Raw genomic sequence first — 10,827 nt, forward strand, 5'->3', positions numbered from 1 at the left:
AGTACCAACCATTAAAAAAGAAAAATGACAACATAAAGCATCAAAAGTCAAGCAGCCACAAAATATAATCTGATTATTTTTTTTAATAGTATTTTTCAGGGGAGTGTTTTTCTTTGGCGCGGTTTGACTCTCAACCAACTAAATACAACTTTAAACTGATCTGTTTTGAGGAAACCAGCATTTTATATTTCGGCATAATATCAGAACTAATCCATTTCAAGTACATTCGCCTAACTACACAAAGGGTGGTAAATAATGGGTTCTAAGAGCTACCACGACTGCAGCAAATTGAACTTCTCACAGGATTTCACGGGAATGTTGAGTTACCTCTTGAATTGTTTCAGGCCAAAGTTAAAACAAAATTTGATAAACAAAAAATAAATCTTCAGGGTCCAGGTTTATGTCAGAAACAGCCTATCAGACATGAAATATTTGACCAAAAAAAAACAAAAACAAAAAAACCACACATCCAGTTTAGTAATAGATTAAAAACACAGGTCAACCCAGTGTTATTACCATATAAAACATATCAGTTCAGGAGTGTCTTATTTCTTCTTCATGTCATCTGTACTGGATCCTGAACATTCACAGGAACTCCCTACTCTTTTCTTTGGTGCCATGGCTGGCTCTTCATACAAAAGTCTTCTGAATCCTCAACTGTGCATCAATGAGTCATTTTCCTTCTGTCTATATTCATAACTCACATTTCCTCCCTCTCTGCTGCATGTGCTTAACGGACATGAAGATAAATTCATAAAATTAGATCATGTCTAAGATCTTGAGTTCTGCTACGATTCTAATCTTTGAATCGGAAATTACCTCTGGGGTAGAAAGTTTTCAGCAACATCCGGGGCTTGTTTAGTGCTTTAAACAATAAGATAGACACTTTGTGAAAATCCAGCTTAATTATGAACTGCAAAGTTAAAAGTTGAGTAAGACCAACTACAGAAAAACAGTTTTACACATGATTGGTAATATTGGTCCGAGAGTGGATGCGGCCGAGTGTCATTTCTGTAACCAGCAGAAATGAATGAGACCCAGATCTGTTCTGTCTGATGCCAGAAGAGTGACTGAACACTCAACATGGATGTGACCGAAAAGGGATTATTTTAGTGTTTGCATTAAAATAGGAAATTCCTTTTAAGCCCTGACACCTGATGAGTTGGTCCAGACATACAAATGGCAGTTTGATGACGTCAGCTGTAGTGATAAGGCAGGTTTCTCTGAACAACTACTACACGAACCTTTGAAAATGTCAGTTATACATCACGTTAGGGGCGGAGCAAACATCTAAAGGCACACGCATGACAGATAGTAGCTTGAATGTTACTGTTCTATTAACTTTATACCATATGACAGCATCTACTGTTCAGCAGCGCTGTCGACACCTCATCTTTCAGTGTTCATTTATACTACAGCACATATGGTCACATCAGAGGGGGAGATTTCCAGGGTTGTAATTATGTGATCTGCCATGTTAATAAGACACATTCTATGAAATTAGAAAAAGAAAAAAAACGTTAATGTACATTCAGCAACGGCAAGATCTGGTTGGACCTTTGCAGCACCACCGTGGCTTCCAGCAGAATATCTTGATCACAAAGCGTGAAACTATATTACAAATACTGTCCATCCACAATCAGCAAAAAAACTGAAATGCATACTTGATTGCAGAGTTGACAGCAGCAATTGTTGATTTGAACAATGACCACTGATAGCCCAGATTTCCCCCCAGACTCTTATGGAGAATTCGACTGCCTTCACCATCCACTGGTGACAAGGGGGCTTTTTTAGTATTTATTTTTTATTCTATGTTTACCTTGCAGCAGTCCTGTTGCAAAGATGAAGGAGAACCCCTGCCAAAGCCATTCATAAGCTTCCAATTCAGGGTCCTTTATTTTGTCCCCAAGGTGTTAATAAAGACATGGATTTTTGGTGGCGGGGAAAGTCTCAGGCCCTACCGCACACTGGTTCCTCATTGTTCCAGTCCTTGCTTTAAACACCGCTGTGACCTCCTCTGCACCTCCAAGCATTATCCAATGACCCCTGTATATACTGTACGTATAGAGTGAGGAAACATCATCAGGTTCAACGGAGGGTCTGCTGTGGATGCTTGTTCTCTTCATCCTTACTTCCACCCACTCTCACCAGGCCAGAAACGCCTCATTCTAGGATTGCACCGTGTCGTTTTTTTTACTGTGAAGATAGAAGCAATACAAAGATTATGATAGGAAATGTGCAGCTACTACTGACAGCATGCATCAAAATAAAATAAAAATATAAATAAATGCAAGATCAGATTTACGTATCATTGTTTATACTTACAAAACAGATGTTTGTCTCGGGGATGATGTCTGATAATGAAACTACATCTTCATTTCCAGAGAAGTTGCCAGAATTATCTGCAGCCTCTTCTTCGCCAAAACTGACCCAGAAAAAAAAAAAGGTTAGTGAGACACAACCTCAAACACGAGTGAGAATAATGCTGTTCTTCCTTTTCTTTAACTGCATTCTGTACCTGTGGTGAGCCCCCTGGTCATGGTCTGTGTTTGCGGATTTGTGCACGTCCACTCCAACAGAACTGCAGAGAAACGGGGCAAAGAATAATAATGAGATAATAATAAGATGGAAGAACAAAGGTGTTAAATTACATGTGGGAACTTTAATGTATTTATTTTTGTCATGGATTTTGTGAGGCACTTTAGAAGCTTGTTAAGATAAGTGCTATACAAATAAAGTTACTGTTATCATTGTTATTATTGTCATCTTTACCGCAGGGGGGGAGAGGTGGAGGCGACTCCTGTGCTGCCTAGTGATGAGGTGGAGAGGTTGGCCTCACTATCAGCAGGGTTGTCTAGTGGAGGGGTCCTCAGAACGAGATCAGATCTGCCCGACAGCACGCCTGAGAACATTTTTACCATAATTTTCAACACCAGTATATCCAGTGTGAGCGCAGCTATGAGCTAAATAATAGAATGCAGACAATTTCTGGATGCCTCAGCTCTTACCACTGTCAGCTTCTGACTCTGTGCTTTTGAAGTGGCTGTGGTACATCAGTCTGGAGTCGAGAGATATCTGCCCTGCTGCGCTGGATAGCGGGGTGGGACCTCCGAGGGTGGGGGCCCTCCTAAGACCTCCCTGACCTCCACTACGACTCTTCTTAGATGGGGATGGTTTTACTAAAGAAGAAAGAGAGCATTTAGGTGGATAGGCCAAGACATGTCTAAAATGTCAATTAATCGGGACATTAAGCACATAAATGCCTACTTACGTGGAATTTTCTTAAACACTGTGCTGCACATGAACTGCTGGAAACGCTCTGCATAGAAGCCAGGTCTGTGAACTGAAACTGTGTCCTGAAGAAGTGAAAAAGCAACACAGCCATTAGAACCTGACACATACACTAACATTTTAAAGTTGAAATGCAATCACAACAGCAGCAATTACTACTTTCATTAGGTTTTGAACAGTCTTCAGCAAGGTTTTATATCAACACTATTTATATCAATTAATCATTCTACTCTGACCCACTGTGCTCAATTAGTCTGCTCATTGATCTGTTCTTTCATTGAACATTTGGTGTGTATTCTCTTACCCCGTCATGGACCAAAGCCTTCCAGGAGTGTTCCAACCTTTTAATGAACCTGAATAAGAAGAGAAAAGAAAACCTTTCACTGCGAGTTATGTAAATCGGCAAAGTAGGTGGATGGCTTGCTCAAGATTGAAGAACAAACGTTTAAGCGTGGAGGTGATTAGACACTGACCTGTAGGACTGGAGAATGTCAATGACGCCGATGTAGATCAGCAACCTCTCTCCTTTATTGTTACGAGCTGGAATACCACCCATGCTGGAAGAACAAGGCCAGAGAAGCAACAAGATTTAGATCAATTGTTCAGTGCCAGTCACAGATGACAAACCAAATGAAAAGTTTGCGATGAGCTCAGCTACATGACTCACTGGTCTTCTGAATCTAAAGCTCCCTTCCCTCGAGCCTCCCCCTGGATGGACTCCATGGCTGTACAGTACAGACTCTTCTGGGCTTGCGGCCGGCGCTGGTCTGGAGTAACAGCTCCCTCTGACACACCGCTTTCCCCCGAATAGCCCCCAGTGCGCTCTCGCTCCCGACTGGCCTGGTCCATGTTGTGGATGCCCACCAGCAGACTGTAATCCATGATCTTGAAACTCTGTAATAGCTAAATGAAACAAACAGCGACACGGCCATCAATTAGGGCAGGTGCAGTACACGCATTGTATCATGAGCACAATTCAACGATCACAGACCCTCAGACATCATCTCAGCATCAGATTTTGAAAGGAAAGTAACACCTTCGAACAGGAGCATGTACGCTATAATCTCTAATTAAAACGTTAAAAAAAGAAGAATACATTTCACACTAATATTAATGTTACAGTCAGTGGTTTTATTACATTGGTCGATTTTTGTATAATGGTCTGTATCGAGCACGTTATTTCCTGGTTTGAGGAAATTTGCAGCAAACAAATTGTGATGTCTTCCTTTGTTACACACTACATTATATTTCATTTAGCTGACGCTTTTATCCAAAGCGACTTAAAATAAGTGCATTCAACCCCGAGGGTACAGACCGAGAACAACAAGAATCAAGAAAGTGTCACCGGGTTTTGAGTGTCTGTACAACATAGGAATCCGAGATTCCATAGCTATATACACATTGTTTTACAGTTTCAAACAGTTTTAGAGTAGCTTTACGTTTTTTAATGCATCTTAATTGGCAATAAAACTGTGAAATATGTTGAGCTATTGAACTAAGCTTTATATTTTGTCCAGACATAGACAGCAAGATGACAACATCTAGCTTCTAGGACATCTAGGAATTTGAATACGCTTGTATATTGTAACTGCATACATAATTATCATGCATTTCCATGTGTGCCCAGAGGCTTGAGTGAACTACACTTGAATAACTCTCTGGGGTTAGGGTTAATAAGTGTCTCTGTGACTCACCAAGCAGTCCCTCTGTATAGTCTTGCACAGAGCATTGTAGTTGTCCGATTCCAGCAGCAGACCGTCGGGCAAGTCCTGGATAAAGTCCAAGTCTTTGAAAGTGGGAACAGCCTTTTCTCTCTCCTTAGGAGAGGCTCGTCTCTTGTAGGTGGAGCCCTTCATGTCGTATTTGAGGTGCATGGGAATTATCCGAGGGAGAAGATTGTTCATCACTACCATACGGATGTTCTTGCCCCCGCGCTGAACGCAGTACAGTCCATAGAACTTGGGCAGCAGGGTGCGCTTGTTTTGGTTTATATTCTAGAAGGGAGCAGGAAAATGGACAAAGAGATTTGAGATTTGAAACACTTGAACTGGAAAGAAAATCTTGCTCCTACTTGCAATAACAATCATTCATACTGGAAACACTCAATCCAGGCTCACCATGAAGTATCCAGGCAGGAGTTTCTGGAGGAACTCAGCCTCTTTGTGCTGAACGGCCTTAATGATGAACTCATCATCACTAGAGACATAGAAGATTGATCCACTGGCCCCGGGATTAGACAGCTCGATCAGTGGCTCGTTACACAGAGAATACTTCAAGAGGAAGAGGAGTCAGCGTTAGTATCCATTCAAAACATGGTGGCATATCCAGAACTCTAATTTAACTACATCAGTGACTATTAAACCCCCAAGTGGTTGTCATGAGGTTGACAGTGGAGTCACAGGAGAGGTGCTAAAAAAAAGACATATATGCTAAATAAAGGCTCTTTTTGGAATGAGTGCAAATAATAGTTGCATAATGATGGTGCTTCTAGGCCACTGATTTCTGAATGCACAGTAACTTTATCGAAGTTGTTTGACTGCATATGTATGCTGCCATTTCAATATGGGGTGAAAAAAAAGAAAGACACTTTTCATAAACCAGGATGTGTGTGTTTGGTGTAAGTACTGACCAGATAGTCATCTGGCCGAATGCCAAACAGTTCTCTGAAGTAACGAAAGGCAATAGGAGCGTAGGTCTTAAAGCGAAAGTCACTGTAGTGATGAGCGGGTGTCAGGTTACTGCCTTCACTGAAAGATATGAGAGACAGAGCAAAAGCCATCACATTACATGAAACCATAAGATCACAATGTTTATTCACGGACTCCTCTTACCAACCTGGGGAAAAAGATGCTTTCGACCACCACGAAGTCCTGCATTAGAACATCCCGCTCTGCTTTTTGACTTAAACTTCCAATAGTGTGAGCAATACCCAGTTGGATTGCACCTTTCAGGGCAGATGACGTGGTCTAGAAAAGGTTGGAGAGGAAGAGAGAGAGAGAGAGAGAGAGAGAGAGTTAGCACTTGAACCAACAACATTTTGCTCCCAGACCAGATTTCTGCTGTTTTACTCACTATTTCCGGGCGGCTAGTGGGAGGAATTTCAAAACTAATTTTAGAACATTTACACCAAACATATGGGCGTGCACACTGGTTATTTGTTCCACTTTTCACCTCTGCTGCTCAGTGCTGACGGTGTCAACAAACCCGTGTCAATGACCCCCATCCACCCCTAACCTTTTTATAGGTGGTCTCTCCTGTGGAGGTCTCAACGCCCCGGTGTCCAATGGTCTTCTTCATACTCTGGGTTGTGCTAGAAGAGCCAGGCACCTGAGGAGGGGGAAACATTGAAATATGTTTATGTAAATAGTGTGTGTGTGTTTGTGTGTGTGTGTGTGTGTGTGTTGGGCTCAACATTGTAATAAGTGTAAGCCCAACCCTAGTTACAGTAACAACGTTTGGGAGTTTAATGCTTCATTGTTGACTCATTTTGCTACCGACAGTATGCAAACTCTGCAAGAAAAAACTGCCACGCACATGATTTTTTCTTGTATTTATTCACCTGTTATCACTGCGGCAGTAAAGGCCAGTCTCTTACTTGCAGGAAACATTTTAAGCTTTCAGTGCCAGACATCTCAGACTGATGACGGCAGCATGAACGCAAGCGTTAACTCTGTAAACCGGTTCCGCTCACCTCCACGGAGTTGACTGGATAAACATTTACATAACTTGGGGCTATGCATAATGCAGAACGTGTTTTGTCAATTCAGTGAGGCAGTTTTCGATGTCCTTACCTCTGAAGAGGCCATTTTCCGGAGGCTGCTGGTCCCTAAAAACAGAAAAACAAGTTAACTTAGGATTTTACGACATGAGAAACAATGACTGTTGAGAGCCTACAAGGAAAAATAAAAAAGACTTATGAAACTGATAGTTCCCTTGCTCAGACTCCACTTCACAAAACCCACATCAGCCTATGGAGGCAGCGTTAATACGATGCTTGAAATCATGTTAAATGCTTTGAGTTGGCAGCTTTCAACATGGAAGAATTTGTTAATGACTGTTTGAGAAACGTTCTGCTGGATAATTAGTCCGGCTATTTCCAGCACTGGCTGGCGACTATAAAGTCAGTGATGAGCCCAGATCTAAATGTGGCCCCAGTTTCTAACTGCTGCCGCTGATACCTGCAGCTCTCAGTGAACTGGAACTACTTGTCCCATGAGCTAGATGCTCCAGATTCATCTGGTCCCCTGGGTTGTGAGTCGACAATCACCTCCTTATTTCAGAAGATTGTATGAGTTCTAGTTTATTTTTTCCGTCACAGCCTACTTTGTGTGTCATAGTAACTTTTCTTTTATCCCCCTAATTAAATCTAAAAGGCTAATATTCAGACAGACACAAGAGCCTGACCTATATGTCAATTGGCTGATTATGAGCCGTTTACAGAGATATTGATATATTCTTATGTTTGCAGATAAAGGACAGGATGAAAACTATCCAATAAAGATATTTACATTTATGTTTCCATTTAACAGACTTTTTTTTCTTAATTCAAATTCAAGTTTAAACTATGTTAGAAGTTAAACTGAAAATACATCACCCAGAAACATGGTATTTGCTCCTGAAGAGCAGAACAAAAACAGCTGAGATAAAATAAATAGTCAAGATGACTTCCTCTGTCCTTACATAAACCTGCTGTTCAAACCGTCTATCGCCCACTCTGCAAGCACCTCCAGCTCGTAACCAATGGCAACATTCACATGAATGCTGCAGTGCCACAGGTCAACATACACACAACAAGATGCTGTTAGAAAGATTATACACCTGTAGTACCAATACCGTGTGAGATCTTCGCCCAGCAGATCCAATTCACGCGATGAGCAATAAGTGGACACCTCGACCCAAGAGAGGTGGGAGTGTTAATATCACTGAATACAATGCATCTCTACTGAGTAAGCAGGGACACACTGCAACCCTGCGGGAAACTGTGAGCAGCATTCTGCCCACATTCCCTTCCATTACGTAAAAAAATGACACACTATCACCACAACTCATGCAGTGTCTGCAGTTCGACACACACACAGAAACACTCAGGCACACCCATGCGAGTACCTCGCTGTAATGCTCTTCTCCAGAACTGCGTCCTAATATCTGTGGAGCAGGACAGGGTCAGCCTAAATGGCTTAAACTAGTAAAAAAGCAACACTGGACACATTTAAATCATGCCTGTATAAGAGGGAGAAAATATACTATAACCAGTGCTGAAATGAGAAAAGACTATCACATAAAAAACTGTCTTTGGGTTTTGGACTGAACAAAGTAGTAGAAGTCTTTGAGAAAATAACTGGCAGGATAATTATTAGTTAAATATTCTCTTATAGTGGTTATAGATTCATCACATTGCAATTTTGCTGAAAAGTCGTAGCAGAAGCAGACACTAACACATTGTGCAGCATATTCGAGGTAGGAATTAGACCAACCTAATTACTTAACAATGACTTCAGCTTGTCTGCGGCAGACCCAAAGACAAGAGACAAACCATCTGTTCGTCCATGTATACAAAATAACTCCCTGCCAGCCTTGTTCACATGTCCCCTGCAGGCTGGTGAAAAAATATGGGACATGCGCATTCTCTTAAAATCATTTATGAAGACTCCATAATTACACAGGTTCTCAGCCGGATTAGGAAACAAGGCCAATCAGTAACTAATACAGGAAACCATATTATGTTACCGTCACATGTGTGAGTGTTTTGACAGAAAGCTGCGTCTTGTATTTGTACAGTTCCAGGCTCTCAGCCATGTGGGAGCCACAGGAGAGCTGGGAAAGCCACTATTTTTATTCACTGATTCAGACTGGGTGGCTACCAGGGGGTGAGGGGAGACTCCCATATACACAGAGAAGCAAACCACTGACGCACAACTAAATGGATCACTAAGATGAAACTCTATCGTCAAGGTCCTGCCCTCAGAAAAGGAAATACCCCTGTAAACACATGAGCATCACAACGCCTGTCTGTGTGTGGGCACTGAAAGACAGAGCTAAGTGCAGCTCATGAGCAATTCACCAAGCATGGACGTGACCTTAGAGATCCCAGACCAACCCTTCATCGGCTGAACTGGGACCACAGGACCACAGAATACTGTCCCTTAACTAGAGAAGCATGATCAGCCCGTGGCATCGCTTAAAACACCGTAGGCGACCAATAGGATCGATGTGTGTTTAGAAAATACATCACGTCCGCTGTGAAACTGTGGGGAGTGAAATGAGAACGATACCGAATGGAAAAATCTAGTTACCACAAATCAGGACAGACAGAGGGAGGAAGAGAAGGGGTGTCACGGCCGAGGAGGACGAGGGAATAACGGGGTGGTACCGTTAACTTCTCCCAGACGAACACAACCAGTCAAAACAGCAACAAAACACGTCCCGTTCATTTCGCCAACAATAGTTTCAGATCAAGACATTAATGTGAATTCAACCTCGTGCCTCAGTCTCCAGTTTATTCATCCTCACCGGATAGAACCCCGTTAACCAAATAACCGGCTTGACAACAAAACACTGTTGAATGAAGGCGGTCCCGGGACATAATTCGTCGCATGTTATCAGCATCAATAATGACATGTTTCTCAGAAAAGCGTTCTGTGAATAAAGACAACAATTGAGGTTGATTCCCAATGCAGCTAAACAAGCTAGTCCCCTGCTCTGTTCATTTGTTAGGTGGAAAGCCTCGATGCTAGCTAGCTGGCTAACAGGCTAACCAGGGACGCGACGCAGCCTACGGCGCCCCATCGCCCCGTTTGATTTGTTTTAATCGCCACAGAATGTAGAACCGTGCTGTTGGGATGTAGGTGTGAGGGCAGCGGAGGAAGGAGGTGGAGACGGTGGGTACCTGTCTGGGCTGTGGGTCCAGGGTCCGCCGTCCCAGCAGTCGCCATTATGGCAGTAAGGGCAAGCTCAAATCGTGGCAGCGGGAGCCCGTGCAGGCACTTCCGGTGTCAACAGAAACTGCCACTGTTGTGTAGAGGCAGCTGCCCAAACGCCACACTGTTTGGAGTCAGCTGCCTGGGATCCTACACTGTTTGGAGTCAGCTGCCTCTGTGGTCACACTGTTTGGAGTCAGCTGCCTCTGTGGTCACACTGTTTCGAGTCAGCTGCCTCTGTGGTCACACTGTTTGGAGGAAGCTGCCTCCGTTACCCGAACTTTAGACTCTAAACAGTCTAGACAGTGTTGCAAAAGAGGCAGATGCCAACAAAACAAAGGTGGGAGCTGCCCCTACATGTGTCCTGATGCATCCTGGCAGCAGTGTGATTTCAAGCTTCAGTTCAATGACACAGATCATGGACAAAGCAGGATCGTGAAGCAGAATCGATACAAATATGACATATAAGTCCGCCATATACACGATAATGTTTCACTTTACAACTGGAGAAATACAGATCAATTGTTGTTGGTGCTCAGAACAGTAACATGCTGATAAACATTCATGAACTTAGTATAAGTCTCAGGGAATAAGTCCCGACAAGCGACAGTTGGCCTCA

General features: G+C 42.8%; 1 protein-coding gene across 1 annotated transcript; it reads right to left on the bottom strand.

Annotated features, from left to right (window-relative positions):
- Positions 1-378: 378 nt before the first annotated feature.
- On the bottom strand, positions 379-10,299 carry LOC128449863 (phosphatidylinositol 4-phosphate 5-kinase type-1 alpha). Its single transcript, XM_053433202.1, has 16 exons — positions 10,178-10,299; positions 7,083-7,117; positions 6,526-6,618; positions 6,127-6,257; positions 5,921-6,038; positions 5,409-5,561; positions 4,986-5,285; positions 3,959-4,194; positions 3,765-3,848; positions 3,596-3,644; positions 3,272-3,356; positions 3,009-3,179; positions 2,773-2,902; positions 2,519-2,581; positions 2,326-2,425; positions 379-2,196 (listed from the first exon to the last, which is right to left on the bottom strand). Exons 1-16 carry the CDS (start codon positions 10,221-10,223, stop codon positions 2,194-2,196), a joined length of 1,797 nt encoding a protein of 598 aa, XP_053289177.1. The 5' UTR covers positions 10,224-10,299; the 3' UTR covers positions 379-2,193.
- Between the last annotated feature and the right edge of the window lie 528 nt (positions 10,300-10,827).

The sequence above is a fragment of the Pleuronectes platessa genome, chromosome 10 (assembly GCF_947347685.1).
Source record: "Pleuronectes platessa chromosome 10, fPlePla1.1, whole genome shotgun sequence".
Lineage (NCBI taxonomy): Eukaryota > Metazoa > Chordata > Actinopteri > Pleuronectiformes > Pleuronectidae > Pleuronectes > Pleuronectes platessa.